Source organism: Nomascus leucogenys, chromosome 12 (assembly GCF_006542625.1).
Source record: "Nomascus leucogenys isolate Asia chromosome 12, Asia_NLE_v1, whole genome shotgun sequence".
Taxonomy (NCBI): domain Eukaryota; kingdom Metazoa; phylum Chordata; class Mammalia; order Primates; family Hylobatidae; genus Nomascus; species Nomascus leucogenys.
The window spans coordinates 24,676,809-24,700,157 of NC_044392.1; the positions used below are offsets into that span (position 1 = coordinate 24,676,809).

The 23,349-nt window shown below is 41.7% G+C and overlaps 1 protein-coding gene across 2 annotated transcripts in view; it reads left to right on the forward strand.

Annotated features, from left to right (window-relative positions):
* ASTN1 (astrotactin 1) overlaps positions 1 to 23,349 on the forward strand; it is a 306,051-nt gene that overhangs the window by 82,390 nt on the left and 200,312 nt on the right. For both annotated transcript variants that reach the window (XM_030823936.1, XM_030823937.1), the window contains exon 2: positions 21,832 to 22,019. In XM_030823936.1, coding sequence (XP_030679796.1) covers positions 21,832 to 22,019 — 188 coding nt within the window. The remainder of the gene's footprint in view (positions 1 to 21,831; positions 22,020 to 23,349) is intronic.

A 23,349-nucleotide genomic window follows, 5' to 3' on the forward strand; every position in this document is an offset into this window, starting at 1 on the left:
GGAAATATTGTGCATTGATATGAAAATGAGTGGGTAAAATGATAAATGGGGATATAGCCCATGAAAATTTTATGATCCTAGTGATTTTTAAATCTACTAGCAAGTAATGAGGTACCAATACCTCAGGCATAATCTATGGTGGCAGAGCTCCCTTCAGCATAGGGAAGGAGAGTATTACAGGGAAGCCAGGAGTATTTAATGCAAGGGGCCAGTGTTATTCTTCTGGTTTGTATCAAAAACATCTCCCCTGAACAAATGAGGAGTGGGAGGGAAATCCATGCTATTGTGGCTTCTTTGAAGGCATGTGAAGGGCCACATCCTGGCGCTGAGACCTGCCCTGATTCTCACTTGCCTTTTCTTCTTCTGCAAAGTCTCCATGCTGTACCCTTTGTGTGAGTGTCCTTATGACAGAAAGATCAAGGGGCTACTTCAGAGGAGCATAAGCTTCAAAAGCTTTTTCCAAAAATAACAAAGGTGGAAGAAAGAACAGAGAGACATGGGAGTGAAAACTGGAGCCAAATAAAAGAGCATGGAATGAGACATTTTAGAGGTGAAAGGAGCCTAAGAAAGCATGGAGCCCATCCCTCTCATTTAATAGAGGAGGAAACTCAGGTCCAGAGAAGACTTCCCTTAACAGATAGTGTTGCCCCTGCTATCATCCTGGGGTCCTCATCTTTACATACTGCACACTCATAGGTAGATTCGTCCATCCCCATGACCATGGCTTCCACTTACTATCACTTGTGCATGCCTTTAGACAAGAATTTTCCCATGCACTTCTGACATGTCCATTTAAATGTCTGAAAGGTCCATTTAAATTTTCCTATCTGACAATCCAATGTGGATGTCAAACTCAGCATATCCAGACCTCTGCTCCCTCAGCCAATCTTGCTCCTCCAGGCTGTGTTTCCTCTCTAGCATAAACCTTGACCTAGCCTTCTGGGGTTGTCCACATGTCTTGCCTTCCCCTAACCCCAACATCCAAGCAGTGACTTACTCTGCTAATTCCTCCCCTTTCACTTCTCCTCTGCGTTTTCCATTCTCCTTTCCAAGAGCAAGCCCTTCACTCTTAGCTTGACTCTGCATTATTCAGCCATCTTTCTAAAAGCATAAATTCAGCCATGTCTTTCAGTCCCCTTCATCTGTAGAGTAAAGTTCAAACTCTTAAACAGGGAACATGATATCCTTTGTAACCTGGCCTCTGGTGAGCTCCCCATCTTCGTACAACCTACCAAGAGCCATCTTGGTGTCTTCAGAAGGCACCCTGCCATCACTGCATGACTCTGTAACTTAGCCAAGATATGGCCAGGGTGTCTTCCCCTTGCCACCCACACCCTGCTTGTTAGTATAGCTCACTTATCGTTAAACTTCATGCATACATTGCCTCTTCTTTTCAGCCCTCCTGATGCTCTCTTCTTAAGAAGATGGGCCACTCTTGTTTTATAAGAGTGTTTTATACCCTCCTGTTTTATACCCTGACTCCATCCTGCATATTCTTGGCAACTGACCCTTTATTGCATTACTAATTTTTCCCCTGCCCATTCTGATATATAAATTTCTTATGGGCAAGCTCATTCATATTTGTAATCTTTAGTATTTGGCATGAAATACAATTCATAAAAAGTAAAATACTTTTTAAAGGAATGAATGAATAACCAAATAAAAGAAAGTTCACACAGCCCACCAGTGATCAAGTCAAGCAAGAGCTCCTTGACCTTTCTTCCTCCAGGTTATGTTTTTTCTACTCTGTGTTGACCAATGAGAAGACCTTGACTTTTAGAGTGGTACCACCAATGCATTTTCTCTACAAAACTTACCTTGTTTTCAGGTTGAAGTGTTAGAACTCACAAGCAAATTGAAAATAAGAGAAAATGGGTCCCCAATTTCTAGAGCTTGTTTTCTCTCTCTTGTGAGTCAATTATATTTTAATTGTCCAAGAAAAATAATACAGACAGAAGGGTGCACACATGTATTGAGTGCCTTCAGTATGCTTCATACGTGGTCTCGTTTAAGCCTCATGCACCCCTCTGAAGGGTGTGCTGTTATCTACCCTAACAAATGAAGACCCAGAGGCTTTGAGGTTATGTAACTTGCCTGGGATCATCTGACTAGCAAATGTCAGAGTTGGGAGTCTAACCACGTCTGTCTGATTCTAAAGCCCATTCTCTTTCCCCTTCACTACACTTCCTCCCTAGGGAAACAGAACAGAATTAGGGACATAAAATCTCAAGAAGTTTCACTAAAAGACATTCCTCTGTGACTCCAATAACAAATTGGGCTGAAGAGGCAGGAGCTATGAACTCTAACTCTAATCCTGTTGCATGGCGTGATTTTGAGAAAGTCAATTAACCTCTTATTTTCCAATTCTTCATATTCACAAATACGGAAAACACAGACTTTCCTTATCAGTTAACAGAAAAGAGTTACTTCACAAATAAGTTTCTGTCATTTGCTATAGAAATGCATTTTATGCAGTTATTTAATACTAACCATAACAGTACTCTTACTTCTACAAGAAACTAGTATTGGTCTAAAGGAAATAAGGCAGCTGCTCTAATGAAAATCAAACAGTGGACAAAAGCCTGATGCTCATTTTGTTTTGTTTTAAACAAAGTCTTAGTTGAGAGTGTGAGACCTGTTTTTTTTGTTGTTGTTTGTTTGTTTTTTGGCCTGGCGATATAGCAAAAAAAAAAAAAAAAAAGAGGAATGAAGAGATACTTAGGACGGGAAGCGGAAGGACAGTAGGCGGGTGGCTGTTGAAGATCTTACGTTCCCAATTGATTTTTTTCCCTAGTTTAATAAATCCAAGGTGAAAATTGACATTGTTGCTTAAGCATTAAACACATAACATTCACAGCATTCATTGTATCTCAACAGCTACCAGCTGTTGACAGAACTTGAATTTTAACAGTGCTTTATAATGTAGAAATGTAAAAAGTCTAAAATTAAATGTACTGGACAGGGTGATAGAGAAAATATTCAAAGTGGAAGCACCATAGAAATACAAAGAATTACATTTTAAATTTTTTTCTGAATTTTGAGAGGCAATAACAGAACAAGGTCTGGTGTGGGATTCTTTCTCTGGATTGTTTATGAGCGAACGTTCTGTATAACCTTGTGCAAAATACTTAACTCTCTGAGCTTTTGTTATCTTTTCAGTGGGGACGAGGAGTTCATGTTGTGAAGGAATTGGGCATCTGTAAAGTGAGGACAGTATTTTCAAGTGTCTTTGTAGTACTTGTGTTCTCAGGTTTTATAATGTTTGGGATACTAGATTTGGGCTCCAGATACTCTTTGACCACACCCAATGGCATGGCAGAAAGAAGCAGGAGAAAGGAGAGAGTTGAGGGCCCACATAACATAGAACAATGGGAAAAGGATGGCAGTCTGTTCCTTGAAATTGTGGTACTTCTTTCAAACTAGAGCCTTAAATAAAGAGATTTTTTAAGTTGGAAGGAAGAATTAACCCTAACTCATAGAGGCTAAGTTCTTGAGCAGGAAACTTTTAAGACATTTTGTATTAACTCTCATAATTAAGGGATGTGCAGGCTGAAAGAGACCCCGCTTGGTCCCAGCACTTGGCCTTCCTGATTCCACAAACCCCACACTGCCAATCTTTCTTCTGGGACCTGGGAAGACATCAGCTCCCTCACCAAGGCTCTAGCATTTTCTACAGTCAGAACACTCTCTCAGACATTTGATCCACTTTTTCCTTGTTTTATAAAAGTCCAACCTTTAAACACCTAATATGATTTAGTTCTGGTTTCATTTCTTGAATCTTTGTGTTGCTTTTTCTTCCTGGATCTCATGCTCAATGCTGCCAGTTTCTTTGTCCCTGCAGGTGCAGACAAATTAGCATAAAGAGTAAGTTGCAGAATTGGAGAACAGCAAATTTGATTTCAAAAGCCATTTCAGATTGAGGTCCATTTGGTGGCATTAGGAGCAAAACTAATAAACAAACCAGACTTTTTTCTACTCAAATTGATTTTTTTTTACATGACAGTATCCCTTTAGAAGTAGGATATTTTATCAAATTCTGATTTTGGCTGTCATGTACAGTGCATTTTTTGTTTCCTTCCTCATTATTGCTGACTGTTAAGTTACGTGGGTGGGCAAAAGAAAATCTTTTCTTTGATAATAAAAAAGAATGTATGTCCTTCCAGCATCATTATCTGCTGGTGTGTTTTTATTACCTTACAGATACAGCATATTGTGGTTTTACATTCTTGGTGCTATCATGATTCCCATTTTGCAGACTGGAAAAAGGGCCATACCTAGACTTTACAATAATGAAGAAATCTGGGAACCAGTTTACTCTCTCATTGTCTAAATAAGCATTTTTTATAACTTCTTTCCATTGGGTGGCATATATTTACTTGTTGTTTTTTGAGGGAAAGACTTCCCTATAATATGTGACAGAGGATCAGAAGAGCCCTCCGTGGGATTCCATGATCTAGGCCATCTAGTGAGGTGCCCGAATTCAGAATTCTCTGAGCATTCCAGATCTCCCAAATGGTGTTCACATCTCAGTGGGTGAGCACCGTTGCTTACAGGGCACGGTGACTCGCCCAAGTTGCTCAATGGTGAGAAATGTTTGTGAGGACTCACGTGTCAGTGAGGGGCAGTGACCCCACAGGGATGAAGGCACAGGAGCTGTGCATCAGCCAACCCTCAAGGCAGGTGGACCTGGATCCAGGACAGCTGGGGCTCTGGGGTAGGGCTTTGGGAGATTCCTGGGCTGCATTGCAGTAATGTGCCCATCTCCTATCATACATCTTCCTCTCCTTTCCCTACCATCGCACCTGGTGTTTCCCTTTCTATGCCCCATGTCTTTTCTCTACCGCGGAGCTTTTGCTTACTCACCTTTTTTCCTATTTCCTTGTCTCTCCAGCTTGAAGTGGTTCTTATGGCCCAGACTCCCCATCTGTGCTTTCCCTGTGCATCTCTCTGAGCTCTGCTTCTACTTATTTATGCCTGATTTGTTCCATATTCCCGATTTCACATTCCTACGAGTGAGAATCTGATGACTCACCTTTTTGTGTCAAACCACGTTGTGGATCACTGCCCATCCCACAGACGGGCTGCCCTTGGGTGAGGTGCCCACCTTTAGGGGGGCATGTGGAATGAAGCGCCTCAGGAAAGGCTGGCTGGCTTTTAAAGGAGGAGGCAGCATCCCCCGGAGAGGGCAGTTGCCAGTCACCAAGATTGACACATCCGAGGCACTGGCCTACTGTCTTCTCATGAACCTTGCTAATACTGTTCCTCACCCTGAAGTTGTCTGGCAGCCTATGAGGAATGACTGGAAATTAATTTTCTAAGAGCTAAAATGTTTTCAAGGTCAGAAAAGGAGAAATCATTAAAGTGACCGTAACCAGGAGACACTGAATTTAGAGCTTTACATTTATGACTTTATTTCTTCCTCACAACAACTTTATAAAATAAATGTTATAATCCTTGTTGGGCTTTAATAAGCTGTTCAAGACAAGCTAGTATGAAGTAGAAAGGCTGATAGTCAAGCCACGTTTGTCTGACTCCAAAATTATGCCAGCAAATTATATTCCTTCCGTACCTAACTAGGTATCTTTAACTAACTAGCATGCTCGTCACCAGAGTCAAATTAGGCATCCCTGAAAAATGTGACTGCAATTGGAGCAGCAGTGGGAAAGCACCCCAAGCCAGTACTGGGAAGGAGGGGAGTCACTCTGAGATTGAGGGGGAAAGTCCCTGATATCAGCATGATGGAGTTGCAGCACCTCCTCGAGGTGGTTTCACCCCCAGCAAAAGTGAACGCGGCATGCAGAAGGCTTTTGTGACTTATATTAACACAGATCCATCATTAATATGACAAATATGCACACCTGCAGACTTAATTGCTTCCATTTTCTTGAGTCACTGATAGGTTTATGGCCTGCCTCAATTCCAGGAAAACTGAAGCAATTGAGATTGGGCGAAAAAGTCTCTTTCTCCAATCAATCTGCAGCAGAGCCAGTCTCCGGCCCTGATGACAGACTTTCTTTCTAGACAGGATAATTAAAGAGGCAGAGTGAGTTACTTCTCAAAGTCCCTTCATCTTAGCTTTATCATCTATAACACAATCTCAGAAACTCTAAGGCCAGGTGTGGTGGCTCACGCCTGTAATCCCAGCATTTTGGGAGGCCGAGACAGGCAGATCACTTGAGGTCAGAAGTTAGAGACCAGCCTGGCCAAAATGGTGAAACACTCATCTCTATACTAAAAATACAAAAATTAGCCAGGCACGGTGGCTCAGGCCTGTAGTCCCAGCTACTTGGGAGGCTGAGGCATGAGAATCACTTGAACTCCGGAGGCATAGGTTTCAGTGAGCCAAGATCTTGCCACTGCACTCCAGCCTGGGTGAAGTGAGACTCCATCTCATAAAAAAAAAAAAAAAAGAAAAGAAAAGAAAAGTAACTCCAGCAGAGAAATGTCTTTTCTTCTCCCATCCTTCCTCAAATGACTGGCCCTTCATTCTGACCAAGGATGCACTTCCCCCTTCATTTGTTTCCCATTGCAGACAAGGCAGGGTAGGTTTTCTGGCTTGCTTCTGTGAGGATGGTGGATGGTGTGAGGGATTCCTTTTTCTTTCTTTCTTGTCTCTCTTTTTTTCTTTTCTTTTTTTTTTTTTTTTTTTTTTGAGACATATTCTCGCTCTGTCACCCAGGCTGGAGTGCAGTGGCACGATCTCAGCTCACTGCAACCTCCACCTCCCAGGTTCAAGCGATTCTCCTGCCTCAGCCTCCTGAGTAGCTGGGACTACAGGCTCGTGCCACAACTCCCAGCTAATTTTTTGTATGTTTAGTAGAGACGGGGTTTCACCATGTTAGCCAGGATGGTCTAGATCTTCCAACCTCGTGATCCACCTGCCTCAGCCTCCCAAAGTGCTGGGATTATAGGCGTGAGCCACCACGTTCTACCGGCATGAGGGATTTCTATTGCAGTTTGAGGATCCCTCACATAAGATCAAAAGGTTTGTTCATAAGTGGGAGCTCATGCCTGTAATCACAGTGCTTTGGGAGGACGAGGCAGGAGGATCACTTGAGGCCAGGAGTTTGAGACCAGCCTGGGCAACATAGCAAGACCCTGTATCTACAAAGAAATGAAAAATAGGCTCAGTGGTGCACATCTGTAGTCCCAGCTACTCGGGAGGCTGAGATGGAAGGATTGCTTGAGCCCAGAAGTTGAAGGCTGCAATGAGCTATGAATGCACCACTGCACTCCAGCCTGGGCAACAGAGCAAGACCTTGTCTCAAAAAGAAAAAAAAAGAAAGAAAGAAAGAAAGAAAGAAAGAAAGAAAGAAAGAAAGATAAAATGTTGCTCAGAGAAAGAAAAGCAATCTTCTTGCCTGAAGCTTTCTCCCTCCAAATTCAGATTCAGCTTGTTATAAAAAATCAAAGACAACACAAAGTGGGATATCTTTCTTCCTTTAAATGACTAAGGAAACCTCCAGCAAAGAAAGCAAAGCTACTTAGTATTTATTTATTTTTTTTTGATGAATGAAACCTTTTAAAAGTCAAGCTTTTCTTTTAAAAAAGCAAGAAATGGCCGGGCGCAGTGGCTCACGCCTGTAATCCCAGCACTTTGGGAGACCGAGGTGGGTGGATCACGAGGTCAGGAGTTCAAGACCAGCCTGACTAACATGGTGAAACCCCATCTCTACTAAAAATAAAAAAATTAGCCAGACATGGTGGCATGTACCTGTAATCCCAGCTACACAGGAGGCTGAGGCAGGAGAATAGCTTGAACCTGGGAGGCGGAGGTTGCAGTGAGCCAAGATCGTGCCATCGCACTCCAGCCTGGGTGACACGGCAAGACTCCATCTCAAAAAAAAAAGCAAGAAATTGGAAGATTTAATAGATTATTAAATAACTGTATATAAAACAATGGGTGTTAAATAGAAATTAATTTGTAACCACCAGGGTTACAAATAAGAGATCCCACAAGATATGAGAAAATGGTGCCAGTTAAAAACTACCAAATTATTTTATTATTGCAGAGGCAAAAAGTGAGAAAAGTAATGATGAAATAATTATTTTCAGTTTTTATTAAAGAATTTGTGATATTTCAACAAGCATGTTACCTCTTGAAATTGAAGTACTAAAATAAGTAATAATGAATACTGAGAATACCACAAATCAGGCAAGCGGATAAAAATAGTTAAATTCCTGGTGCTGCATAAAACACATATGTGCATCATGAAGAATTGCAGAGAAGTTAGGAAAGGAGATATCAAAGTATCTAATTCAACCTTATCCAGCAAAAGATCATTGTATGCAAGGACTCTGTCCCCTCGATGAGTCAGACCATTAAAGTTGATGACAACAGATGAGATCTGTAAATGGAACCTAGCATGAGTGTAAGGGAGTACAGTTGTGAAGGGGGACATGGTAACAGTGGGAATCTGTACAGAGAAACCAAGCCTGAATGAGTGTCCTGTAGGGGTGTGCCATACATATTGATCAAGGAGATCGACTTAGATTTTTAAAAAGCTTTTGATAGATCCTCCCTTTAAGATCTATTTTTTGAAAAAATGGTAAGTTACTATATTTGTTGGGCATGGAGACTCAGTTATTATGAAAGCAATATGATTAACAATCTTTATAAAGGATTTAGATGATACTGAACCTTATACTAAAAAGTCAAGTTAATGGAGACAGACCGTAAGAAGATCAGTGTTAGAGGGCGGAAAAGAGAGATGATTTTCCTGTGACCAACTTCAAGGTAATGCCCTCACAGGTAAAGACTCCAGCTATAGTTATGAAATAAAAGGATCTTTGTCATACCATTAATGATTCAGGAAATAACTTAGAGTTCATTAAAATCATTCTCTGAAAACACTGACCCTACATGAAGTCGTGGCTAAAAAGGGGGAACAAGTGTCTTTATGAAGGACGTGAGGAACACAATAGTATTCTACCCTTATGTAGAGCTGTATTGACTTTTTTTAAACCAGGAATTAAAAAAGGTTATTCTTGTCACTAATCTTTAATGAGAATATTAATATTACTAATAATGATAACTCATATTTCTAAGCATTTCCATGTGCATTTTCACTTTAACAGCCCTGTGATAGATGTTTGTGTTATCTCCATTTTTTTGAAAGATAGGGAAACTGAGGCATAAAGCTTTCAGAGGTAGTATGTGCAAGAGCCTTGCCTCAGACTCCAGTTTCCTGATATTAGAACCCTCCCTGTTTCTGCAGTGCCACATTACTCTGCTCTAGGGAATGTATTTAATGAACCCAGCAAACGTGCACAGAAAAGTAACTGTAATAATCAGTAGGAAGTAGGTGTGGTTCTATGAAGGTAGAATAAAAAGCCTGGCACATACTAGATGCAATAGCCAAATAAGGATGAAAGAAATATGAATAAGTTTCCTGATACAAGGCAGACCAAGAGAGGACTGTGATTCAGGCTTATCACATTAAAGTATATGTGACCTTGTTCACCAAATATTCAACTGCTAGGACTCAAAGTTTTTCAAACCTAAGGAAGATGAGTTTAGGGCAAATGAAAGGAAATACTGCTTAACCCTGAAGGTATGATGTATATGAAACTTGCTTCCCAAAGTGTAGTACAATTGAAATATACAGATATAGTAAACAAAACAAAAAAATACTAAACAGTTTATGAATGAAAGAGACAGAGTCAGTTGCCAAGTAGCTAAGACTGACCTCAGCTTTAAGGTTGATGTCTGGGAGGATGAATATCCCCTGGCACAGAACTACCTTCCAGCTCTGGGCCTTTTTGGCTCCAGAATGAGGAGTAGATGGAGAAGCTACCAATGCTGTATACCTGTCCCTAATTTCTGTCTTTGTGTCCTGATTTAAGGTGAATCATCCATTCATTCCAGTTACTGTCACTTTTGTTTACAATCTAGCTTATATATGAAACTACAGCCATATTCCTTTGGGATGTGTTCTTACACATCAGAGGAAGAAAACCCAGCACTTTTATTTTTTCATTTTGCAAAACTCAACTAACATTGTTTTAGTTAAAATCTCAAACTAATGGGCCAGTGCTACCATGAAGTATGAGAATATGAACACAAACATTCAGACACAAGCAGCACTACGGTGACCAGCACACGTAGGTGTGAGGAGTGGCATCACTGATGAGTGCCACATGGTGCATAGACTTCATCTATTTTCTGAAAGCCATTTTTCATGTAGAATGCATGCCTCCTGTTTCTTATTACCAGCCCCTTAAAGTGTATTTTGTTTGGGGGCTTGTAGAGGAGGGAGGGCTTTAGAATTAAGACAGAAAATATAGAAGGGGCAATAATAAAGAAACTGTCCTGTCAATGTATATTATTCCCAACTGAGCAACAAGATACCTTAGCAATCAAGTGACTTTGTATTTCTTTTAAATCATTCTCCCAGCAGGGATTAGATGGCTAGATCAACATTTCCATGGAGATGTGCCTGTCAGGTCATTTAGAGGTCATCTTAACCCCTTCAGTGATGAGTACCTTACACAAATTAGCCTACAGAAATGGGCCCAAGGCAGTGTGGAGAGTCTTTAGACCAGTAACAAACCAAATACTATGCAGATGTGATTCTTCAGGAGAGTCTGTCACAGTGAAATCACATCAGATTGCCATATGATTTGTACACTAGTGTGAATAGGCTAATAACTCAATTTCAGTCTTGGATCTATAAGCCCAAACTCTTCAAACTCCTGACAGTGTTTACTGTTGATGTGTATCTTCTGTATACCTAATTCATTAAGCTGAAATACAAGCATAGTGGCTCATGATTTCTCAGTGTAAATAAACATCGGTTTATTGCTACAGCACAGTCTGTAGCAAGAGCACTGTGCCAGGAGTCAGAAGGCTGTTATCTCCATCTCATTAGCTCTGACCCTTGAAATTGTCACTTACCCTCCTTGGCCTTCTGGTTTCTAATTCTGTAAAGCCCTCCACACAGAAATGATGAATGAAGAGAGGACCTTAGAAGAAAGGCCTTTGCAAGTTGTAACACAGGGATGATAATAAGGTATTCTTCATGTGCTTGAGTCTTTGTGGAATTCCCTTTCCACTCCACCTTCTCAGGCTGAATGATGCCACAGAGATACCTAAGATTACTATCATGTCTCAGCCTTACTCTGAAGGAACTTGAGGTCCAGCCCCCATTATGGCAATTGCAAATCACAGAGAGACAAAAAATACCAGCAAGTTTTAGAGTGAGAAGAAGCTTTACAGTTCACTTATGCCTCGTTTTCTGTAGGAGAAAATGGCTTAGAAAGAAGAGCCAAGAGAAATGACTGGCCCTCCAGCTTGGGCTCCCTGGCTGTTTGTATGTGCAAGAAGGCAGTGCTCAGGGTCAGCAAGGTAAGCTCAGGCCTCTGTGGGAATGGGGTGGAAAGCCTGTTCCCTGGAGTGAGGATGAGAATGGAAGGTTCTACCTGAGTGCAGTACTTCTTGGCCTTTATGATACCAGGTGCTCACACAGACTAGTCTACAGAGCAGGACTCAGTTTACTACTGATAAAAGCATAACTAATATTTTAATATTGCACCCATTTGCTCCTTCCCTCTTCCCTGACCACAATCACCACCCCGATGTCCTGGAAGGAACTGCCCATTTGAATTCATGAGTGCCTTGCTAAGTGCCTGACAACAAGCTCCCTGGGGCTGGCCTTGCATGCCAGCCTTGAATGGGCCTGGATGGCATGGCATCCCTCTGTGAAAGCCCCCATAGCCAAGTCTTAAAGCATAAATAGTGTACGTGGAGTTTTATCAGAGACATCTAAAGATTGTTCAATTTGCTAATGAGCACTTACAGAAATGTGCAAATACAACTTGCCCTGGGCTTCTCAACTGGAACTGAGCTGATTCCTGGACTTATAGTTCCTGGACTTATGAAGACTTTTAAGCAGCTGAAGCTATTTAAAGGTCTAATTTGCTTAATTCTGTTAAAGATTTTTGTGATAGTAATAATGACAACAACAAACAGTATTAATGGTGATGATGATACTAGTGTTTGTTAAACTCCAGGAACTGCTAAGCACTTTGTTTGTATTATCCCAAGACTGAGATTTGCAAAGTGAGAGAATGAATGTTGAGATAGTGAAAAACAACGGTGGCTTTAAAACCAGGAGACCTAAGATTCCCCACTCAATTGCCACTCCCACCCCTACCATTCTAATATTTACTCACTGGGTGAACTTGGTCAAGTAGGTTGACTATTCTGGAACTCAAGTTCCTCATCTCTAAAATACAGATATAAATACTCACACGAAAGGGTCATTGAGTATTAAGTTAGTTCATGAATATTGAATGGGCTTCTTAGCAGAGCCAGTGCATAATAGATACATTATTACTTGTTGAGTTGAATCTTAGATGATAAGAACAGAAATACAAGTGGATGAGAACTAATTAGAAATGGAGATGAATCAAAACAGTTTAGGACAGGCAACAGGCTATTCTTCTTTTGTAACTCATTTACAGGTGATATTAGTCATTTTCAATTCTTTTCTCCATTCATTTTATAAGGCAAGAGCCATAGAGAGGATCTTACTGAAATCGTTTAGGATCAGAAAATTATAGCAAATACTAATCTCTTTGTTAATGAAAGACCAGGAGTGTAAGACAGAGGATTTGGAATGAACAGATCTCTCACTGGGTCTAGTATACACTTTTCTTATAATCACCTTATGACCAGTCTTCTGACTTTTTCCAAAATTTCGGCATCCATTTTGCTTCCAACACATCACTGCAGGAGAGTGGACCTCAAGGACTTGCAAAGCTCAAATCAGAATTCCAGTCCTAAAGCTTCAGGCTTCAAAATGACTTATTCTCATTACAATGTATGAAATGATCTGTAAATACGTATTTTAACATTATGGAGTTTAAATATTATTACATACCTTACTTGATGTCAGATTCTCTTAAATGCCTGCTGTTATTTCAATTTATAAAGGTCAGTCGGGTGGCAGTGGAGAATAGAAATAGATATAAGTAAAAAATCCTTTTACCAGTATATTTGCAGCTCAGATAACCCTGCCTTTTTCAAAAAGCTTTGGGCTTTTTTTTTTTTTTTACCCTTTCAAATGAGACTGTAATGAGTATCATGTGGATAAACTCTTTGCAGAGGTTTGAAAAGATCCAGAGAAACACTGTGGTAGGAACAAGCAAATCATTTTGGATGAAATCACAAGTCATTTGAATGCCTCCTCATCTGTCTGGTTGTGTCAGAACCTTCTGGCTGCATTTTCCCCCCACAGGAATGTTTTCATCTCCATGGCTAGGTAAATAGAATGTTCGTGTAGTTGCTCGATTGCTATTCATGCCAGCACAGAGTAGCGTAGAGTGACCTACTTCCAGCAGCATCCATAGAAAGCTTCACTGCTTTCCATCAAGACTGATTTAAAAAGCCACCCTCTGCTTCCCACAGCTCCGGCCCCAAACTGCCCCCAGAGACAACAAACTATGGACTCTCCAGGGTGCTTATTTCCTTTCTCTCATCACTCCTGCTTCTTGTGTTGGTTCATTTTAGTCCATCCTAGCCTTTTGGCAAAGGAGAAGCGGGTGGATGGGCAGCTTCAAAAGAAGTTAACATTGCAGATTTTTAGAGTCTAGCTCTATAAAGGGTGGAGCCACTGAGAGAGAGATCAGGCTACTCTTATCCACATAAACATAACTGATCAAAGGTTAATAATTCATTGAAAATTATTTGGAAGCATCTATATGTGGATGATTTTTTTTCTTACTGGGGACTGTTGATTGGAATTTCAATAGGTCACTCTCATGAGTTTCAATATAGCCACTCCTTACCTTATAAATTGATAGGCTGGATTGAGCTGAAACATTCTAGCACTTTGGGAGGCCGAGGTGGGTGGATTGCTTGAGCCAGGAGATTGAGACCAGCCTGGGCAACATGGTGAAACCTCGTATCTAGAAAAAATACAAATATTAGCGGGGCATGGTGGCATGTACCTGGAGTCCCAGCTGCTTGGGAAGCTGAGGTAGGAAAATCATCTGAGCCCCATAGGTCAAGGTTAAAGTGAGCTGAGATCACGCCGCTGAACTCCAGCCTGGGCACTGGAGTGAGATGCTGTCTCAAAAAAAGAAAGAAAAAGAAAGAAAGAAAGAAAGAAAGAAAGAAAGAAAGAAAGAAAGAAAGAAAGAAAGAGAGAGAGAGAGAGAAAGAAAGAAAGAAAGAAGAAAGGAAGGAAGGAAGGAAGGGAGGAAGGGAGGGAGGGAGGGAGGAAGGGAAAGAAGGAAAAAAAAAAGAAAAAAAAAAAGAAAAATCCAAACTCCAAGAGAAAACGTCTGATTCGAAAAATGTCTGCAAAGACCTTTATCCAGGTGCCATATAGAAAAAACAGCCTGCATCTGATTTGGGATCTAACTAGAGCCAAGTGTCATGTTTGGTTTTGTGTCATTGAATAACATAGTTAGAGCTGGACAGTTCCTAGAGAAATCTAGTCCCATGGTTTGAAGATGAGAAAGTGAGCTCCAGGGAGCTTACAACACTCCCATTCTGCAAGCTTCCTGTCCAGTGCTTTCTCTAACCTGCCATTGTTTCTCATCACTGAATCACTCATGCTTCGAGGCTCTGTTGTTTTTGCCTTTAAGGGTAATGTCACCAAGCAGGGAAACAGAAATTCAATTATCCTCCTCCTAGTCACAAGTGGATATTTCTATTCCAAATCCCAGCAAGTCAGGAAAATTTTGGTTCCTTGAAAAATGAACCTCCTGTGCTTCTGTTGGATGAGAGCTTTTTGAAATTTTAAGCTATTTTGCTCTAAAGCTTTTGTTCCACATAGTTCTGTGGCCATTGCTCAAGCCTGTTTGGAGAAAGAGGAATGAGAATGAGATGAGAGGAAGCAGCTCTATGGCAGTGAGTTGAATACAGGAACCACAATGAGAACTCCATTCCCAATTGTTCTCTGAGCATCTTGGCAAAAGAGTTTCCTGGCTATGCTGTTTTCCATATTGCTGTTCACTTAGCCGCCAGGCCAATATAGGCACAAACTTCAGGCAAACCATCAACGTTTCTGACATCTGTGCTGGCTGACTTCAGGCCCAGCAGGGTGTCCTGTTTTCTGTGGCTCTCATCTGGGATGCGGGATTTTAGCACTTCAGAACTCCATACCAGATGGTCCCTATGGCGAGAGGCATGGAGGCTCAGCCAGCTCAGTCCAAGGGCCATCGTTTTTCCGGGTTAGTCTCATTTCCTCACTTTTCCTAACTTTGTTCCTCCTCTCTGCATCTTTCTCCTTTGTCTGTTTTTCATCTGTCCCTCATCTTCCTTCACAGATGGCCAGGACATTAATGTGCTCCTGTCATTATGTTTATGAAACAAGTTGGGGTCTTTAGAGGATCCCTTTCCACAGACATTAAGACTTGGGTCATGCTTGATACTAGGGTGAAGATTTGCAGGATAATTAGTGATCCCCTAATGTTATTAACCCTTGACTTAAGCAGGTTATTTTCTTACAAAGGTGTTGAAAGTTAATACTGCTGTTAATAGTTTCAGTGAGGAGACCATTATGAAACCATGTGGGAAACTAGACCTACCATCAATATCTTTCAAACTCTGAAATTAGAAGGAAAAAATGAACAGAAGAGGGGGGTATTTCTATCATAGGCCTATTATTGGTTACCTTAATGACAGTAAGTATCTGATAGACAAGACCCATTTGTTATTCTTAGTGTTTGACAGTAGGTTTATCACTACCAAAGTTCGAAGCTCAGTCTTTATCACATAGGGAAGCTCGTAATGGCTGCTGAGATAGCAGAGGGTGGAGGTGTAGCTAGATTCTATTTTTAGAGATGCCTCTTTTCCTTTCCATTATATTTCTTTCATAGAGGTTAGAAGGCTCTTCATAATACCACACTTAATAAAACTGAAAACAACCAGCAAAAGTAATAACCCAGAGACACCCTTCAAGCCCCTAACAGCAAGTTCCCCTCATAGGAGTGCATCTTATTTGTTCTCCAACTGATCCAGTTCTTTCCTAACTCTGCTCTGTGAACCCCGCCTCAGAAACCATACTAGATTTGGTTTGGATAAGGGTTCTTAGACTAACAGCAACTTTGAAACTCCTAATTTAAGCAAAGTCTTTTAACAGTCAGTCATAGCCATCAGGGAGTGTCAACCTCAACCTTGAAAGACTGCAGGGTTAGTTCATCAGGTGCCCTCAACATGAGGCTAAAAATTGACCAGTTAATGCTTCCTCCTGCCTTGACCTCAGCAATCACAGCAGCCTCATTAGTACTCAGCTGGATTCAGCTTGCACTCAGCCTTGCTAGGAGTGAGAGAGGGTCCCAGAATACCAAGACGGCTCTAAGCCACTCTAAGCTATCCAGTGAATTAAAGTTCTTTGACAACTTTCCAGGTTAAAATTCATATTTGAATTCAAACTGTCAAATTCTTTGAAAGAGGGCATCATGGATCTGGTCCTCAATGAGGTTGTATTTTGGGAGAAATCCTGATCCTGACAAGATGTGTTTTCTTAGCAGCTCAGTTCAGGGACTGCCAGCATGAAGAAATGCCCAAAGAAGGAACAGGGCACTTGGATGGTATGGGGAAGTTGTAATCCCTGGAAGAGGAATTTTTGAAGCAAAGTTTCCAGTGTCCTAATCTAACCCCACAAAAAGTGCTACAAGCTCACAATCCACAAGCTAACATTAGAACAATGACTAAGGCTAATCTAAAAGTGATTTCATCTCACTCTCCTTCCCACTGCCTTTCCTTATCCCTGATTATTCTCTGCTGTGACTTTCCCTGCCCAAGATCTCGTTATTCCAATTCTGTATTGCATGCAGAAGCTCTAAATTATCTTTCTTAGAAACCATGCATCTGTACCATCATGAATGGGAGCCTTTCTCACCAGCCTGAGGTCCAGTGGGAACATGGCCCGGGTCTTGAAGGCTCTGATCAAATCCTCCGAAGCCTGTCCACCCTGTGTGCAGAGGGAAAGGAGAAGTGGAGTTTGGGTTAGGCTTAGAGAAGTTTTGACATGGTTTGAGATATTAAACTTTTCTTTATAGATGGTTATATGAAGCACAACCTTGTGGACTTAGAATCATAGAATGTCAAAGTTACAACAAAATCCTCAAGTTCATCGACACAGATCCTCCTTGTTCAGATGAGAAAACTCATATCAAGGCAACTCATTCAAGGTTACTCGTACCATACCTAGGCCTCCTCCACCTCAACTCACTATTTTAGTCATTGCAGACTATAGGATTAGAGTTATAGTAAGATCTTATTGAGTCTGGTTTCCTGCCATTCTCTTTCGGGGTCTTCGTAATCATTCTAAATTGTGGCCTAGTTCATTCCTCTGCTTTATAAAACCATAGGTGGCTTTCCATTAGTTCTGAACTCCTTAAGTGGGCATTCACCACGTTCACAGTTGTCACCAATCTGCATTTTTCGCTGCTGTCCTGGGCTATTCTTCTCCACCTCATCCCCCCTGCAGCTTAACTAGACCTCCTGTGGTTCTGCAAACATGTGTTATCCTTCTGTTCCTTTGTACACACTGTTCTCTTCATCTGGAATGCCCCTCCAACATTTTCTCCCATTTGGTTCCTTCCCATCCATTTATGCCCTGCCAAGCTCCACTCTGCATTCAGCACTGCTATTACTTCTTAAAGTACTTCATCATGATCATGTCTTAAGTTTTCTATTAGATTGAAACCTCTTTGAGAATAGGGACCATGTAACACAATTTGCTGAATGTGGCAAATATAGTGTGCTCCAAAAATATGTCTTTTATACAAGAATAACTAGCACCCTGGTTTCCATAGATTCTGGGAAGTTCCAGACATTTAGGGGGTGCTGAGGGATATGAGATTTGTGGAGGAGAAGAATGGACACACCAGAAATCAGGATACCTTCCCTTTCTTGATGTCTCAGGCCCACAGTGTGATGATGGCATTGGTGCTCCTGCCACCTGTGGTATCTTGAGATGACTGAGTAGGATCTCATTGAGACTTTGCTTATTCAGTACACTGTGAAAAAGGTTCTATCTGAACCTCCTCGGCACCCTCAGCTGGCCTTGGGCAGGCGTAACTATCACCTCCCAAATTTGCTTTTGCGAGCCTCATGGCAGGCTTGCATTGGTAAAGCGATTTCTGAGCATTTCCTCTTCCTGAGATATTCTGCTGGGATCCAGACCAGTATGATTACATTGATGTTCCAAGCTCTGATCTCAGTCCTATCGGTTAGGAAACTCACAAGACACTTACTGTGCCCTGTGTGGTTTTTCATTGGTTGGCCCAGGCCAGATGTAGCATACATAAGTAAATTCCTGGTTTAGCATTGTAGCGCTTCTGTGTCAGATCTGTCAGGAAAAAGAAAAAAGCCAAGGCAGATGCTATCATTAGGTAATTATCTTGAAACTGAAAAATGATGGGCACCCTTGGTAGGCATGGTGCCCTCTTCCTTCCATCCTTTGCCCTCTATGGTGAGTCTAGTCCAGGCAGAATCATGAACTCACTGTCTGTAGAGATGGGCATGAATAACCCACAGAGAGGTTCTGAGGGTTGGCCTGGAAGCCGAGGCCAGAGGCTGTGCTCTCAGCCCACCTCCCCATGGGGGTACTTTGTCAAACCTTCACTGTACCTGTTCTTCCATTGGTGCTACCATGCCTAGGACCCTGGAGCAAAAGACCTTCTTCCTCATGAAAAGCCTTGGACTGCTAATAGGTATGGAACTTCTTGAGCTGATGAAATGTTCTGGGATTAGACTGTGGCTGCACAACTTTGTGAATATATTAAAAACCATCGAATTATATACTTGAAAAGGGTGAATTTTATGGTAGGTGAATTATATCTCAATTTTCAAAGAAATCATGGGATATGAAGACCTACTATAAAAACTTAAAAGACTGCAACATAAAAGCTCCTAAATGACTACATGGATTTAGCCAGTCAAGTGTGCTGTCTGTCTGTGCATGCTCTGAGATTATGTTGTCTGGTGCGTGTGTTGCGGGTGGAGGGGACAAATTGTTCATCCACCTCAGCCTTTGTTCTGTGTCAGACTGGGGTGACCTTGGTCTAGGAACCTTGTCTTGCTTCCACAACGGAAACAGAGGTAATAAGCCTGACCTATTTGATGAGGATCTCCTGGGAAATAAAAATCTGGTTTGCCAAGTGCTTTAGAGGTATGAGGTGCTAGATCCTTCAGAATAGTTACAGGAAGGGCTGAGTGGCACTCAGATGTGTATGAGATAAATCCTACCCTGGGGTGGAACTGGTGCAGGCAGGAGGCTGGAGGTGTCCTGCTGTGGGTGATTTAATTGTGCCATCAGGTGCTCTGTTAGGAGCTATGACAGCTTGTGATTTTTATGTCTGGGGTTAGGAGACAGAGTTTGGTTTCCGCTGCAGTAACAGGACAGGCACTCTCGGGAGGAGAGTGTGTTTCTTGGGAGGATCCTTTGGGGCTTTGATTTGAAGGCATGAGTAGTGGTTGGAAGGATAAGTGCCCAAGTGGGGAATGGAGTTTGTGATTGTCAGGCCTCCTCTGAAGAGTCACGGGTCACTGCTGCTCCAAGCATGCACCCCCACAGACGTGCCCACAGGTTTCTCCCCACATGGAAATCTGGAAGCCTCCTTAGTAGAAAGAGGGACTCTTTTCCTGGAGAAGTCTGTTCATAGCCTCGCTTAATGATTGAGGCCATGCTTATAGAAAGCCAGGACTGGGGTTCAGGGGATTGTCTGTCCTCACACCCTCTGCCCACTACAGCTTCCTGGATGCTTTGTCTGAGTTCATGGACAGCTTAGCAACCCAATGGGATGACTGAGTCCTCTAGGTGGTTAGGGAGGGGCCAAGGATGGAAGGGAGCTCTGATCCCTTCCTCTTTCAGCCCTGACCCACACTCTTAATTGTACCTTCTCCCTCATCTGTGGGGTGGTAGGACAATACAGGGAATCATATCAGTGTCTTCCGAGACAGGCTAATGACCTGTGGCTCATATAAAGCCTTCTATTTGCCCTACCCGTAGTGGACCAGCTGATATTCTTCCTTTTCCTCATCCTTATTCCCCTATCAATGCCTGAATATACTTCCCCTATTTCTCTACCTATTGAAAGGAAGTCCACTTGCCCGTCAAACTCATTACCAGTATCATCATCCTCAGAGGCTACTTTCCTCCCCTCTTCTACCCTCTACCCAGACAAGATTACTCTTTTCTTCTTCTGTGTTCCCACAAAACTTTGCCACTGGTGTCAACACTTGTCACTTTCACTCATGGTGGGCTGCTTTGTAGAATTTGTTGAGGATCTCGTTTAGATTAGTATCTGAGTGCCTGGAACAGTGCCTGTGCATAATACATGGCCAATTCATGTCTGTTGGATAAACAAACCAATCGATAAATAAATAACATCAGTTGTGCCCTCCCACAAACACTGAAATATATTTATAAACTCCATAAATACTTAAAATTGTTTTCCTTTTTATGGTTGTGGTACTTGATGAGAGAATACATTCTAAGTGTGTCTTATTAAATCTCTTTTATGTCTGTGAAATTATTATATTTTTTTGGCCAAAGGAATAAATTTTTGGAGAAGAAGCCTTGTCTTTAAAATAAAATGGCCAGGCCATATGGCTCACATCTCTAATCCCAACATTTTGGGAGGCCAAGCTGGGAGGATTGCTCAAGACCAGGAGTTCAAGGCCAGCCTGGGCAACATATGGAGATCCTGTCTCTACAAAAAATAAAAAAATAAATTAGCTGGGCATGGTGAGGTGTGTCTGTGGTCCCAGGCTGCTTGGGAGGCTGAGATGGGAGGATTGCTTGAGCCCAGGAGGTTGAGGCCACAATAAGCCATGATTGCACCACTGCTCTCTAGCCTAGATGAGAGTGAGACCTTTGCTAAAAAAAAAAGAAAAAAAAATTTTGTAAAGCAATGGTTTACTAAACATGTGTTCAGCAGAATACTAGTTCCCTAGAAATTTGGGAGAGACTAGGTTAATCAGATTTTTCTACTGTGTTATGTCTCGGAGCTTTGATATAATATTGCTTGAGAATGCAAAAGATAGGAACATACACACAGTGTATTTTGCAGTACTACCTTAGCACCAACTACAGTGCTAGGGGCATAGTCAGTTTTGGTATTTTGCTATTAAGTCATTGATGCTAGTCTCATGCCTCAGTCTCCATCCCTGAGAACCAAGTGAGTGTGTCTGTGATAAGGGCCCGATTCTTCACTGTCTTATCCATGTATACCAATTCTGCTCTGCAAAACTGAAGAAAAAAATTAAAGGGAATTATAACATTACTTTACCTGTCACAGCAAGTTAGCAAATATCTCCAGTGGACTATGCAGCAAATGATTGTGGTTTTAGAAATAACTTACCAGCCCCAGTTGCTCTGCAGTAACCTCCCAGCACTAGTCCATAAATGCCAGTTGTCTGCACAGTAATTACCAACTCTCTCCTTGGTAAATTTACGGATATGTCTAGGAATAATTGCTGGGGAACTCATACTTTCAAATTTACAAGAGGCAAACAACCTTGTATTTACCTCAGGGGGTATCAGGTATTCAAACTGAGCTGTGTAAAAGATCATAGAAATAAGGGGAAGAACTTGAATTTTCACCTTGATATTTTTTTCAATGGGTGAGAGCCTGGCTCACTAGATTTATGGTGGAAAGACCTACGGGAGATAATTGACTTCTTCTCAGGGTCTCTTCTCTTCTTTGTGGTTTGGAGTAGCAGTAAAATCTGACCTAACTCTACATTGTTGGAAACTTCTGTTGGCTTCAGACGAAACTGGCTAATTGGTACAAGTGGCGAGGAAGAAAATGAAAAACTTGGTCCCATCCAGATTCTCACCTGTGCCTTTGGTGTTCATCTTCTAGAGATCTCAGGGAACACAGAGGATATCCCTTTGGTGCGCTGGAGGCAGCAGTGGCTGGAGAATGGCACTTTGCTTTTTCACATTCATCACCAAGATGGTGCCCCAAGCCTTCCTGGACAAGACCCCACTGAAGAACCCCAACATGAGTCGGCAGAAGAGGAGCTGAGGATCCTCCACATCTCAGTCATGGTAAGAGCAGAACAGCCTTAGCCTCTCAGGCCATAGCTTACGTTACCTTGACATTAAGGGTCTTGGTGTCATAGATATCACTCTATCAGACCCAACTCTGTAATGATCATTGATCGTGTTAATAAGTAAATTTCCCATTTCTGCGAAATGCATCCACCTGTGATGTAAGTAATAATTGTAACTATTTCTAACAGTACCATTCTCCAACTGTTTTCTCTAGGAACATACTCAGATATGAAGAAACTTTAACAAACCAGAGATAATATTAGATCAGGGCAGCCAGGCACAGTGACTCACACTTGTAATCCCAGCACTTTGGGAAACCAAGATGGATGGATCACTTGCGGCCAGGAGTTCAAGACCAGCCTAGCCAACATGGTGAATCCCCATCTCTACTAAAAATACAAAAATTAGCTGGGCACACCTGTAGTCCCAGCTACTTGGGAGGCCGAGACCTGAGAATTGCTTGAACCCAGGAGGTGGAGGTTGTGGTGAGCCAAGATTGCACCTCTGTACTTCCGCCTGGGTGACAGAGTGAGCCTCTGTCTCAAACAACAACAAAATTAGATGAGGCTAATAGGTTGTTATAGATGGGAATTATCCAATTAGTATATTGGAGAATCTTAGAGTAGTTGCTCCACAAATGTTTGTTAAATGACTGACTCTCCAAGCTGCTTGCCACTACCAAGTTCTCTTTTCTCTTCTCCCAGCCAGGAGGAAGCCAGTAAACTGGCTTTCTCTCCTCTTACAATAGAGGTCATATGGGTAGACACTTGCACCTCTCTCTAGCTCAACTCAGATCCCTTACTATTAGCGTTCCTTCTCCTACTTAGAAATTTGAAGCCTCAAAAAAAGTTGGAAGGTTCTTTCTAACATTGTAGGAACTTATATTCTAGAATCTCACTGGAAAGTAAGTGCTATGATGGCAGGCCAGGGTTTTTGTTTAGTGTTGTTTTGTTTACTGATGTGTCCCCAGCACCTAGAACAATGCATTCACATAGTTAATACTTAATTAATATTTGTGGAATAAATGAATGAATTTCCCAGTGAAGAGATGAATAAAACCTGTCACACTTGGTGTTTTATGTATTGATATTGTATTGGTAAACAAACACATTGTCTGCTCTTAGGGTAGCCTAATAGCAGGTTGAGACTTGACTGATTATTTATGAGCCATGTATATGGGAGAGTGTAGATTATTTCACTGTTAGGAAACTCAACTCAACTGTAATGATCATTGATCATGTTAATAAGTAAATTTCCCATTTGTGGGAAATGCATCCACCTGTGATGTCTTAGTTCAAACCTTATTTCATCTGTTGCTCTAGTA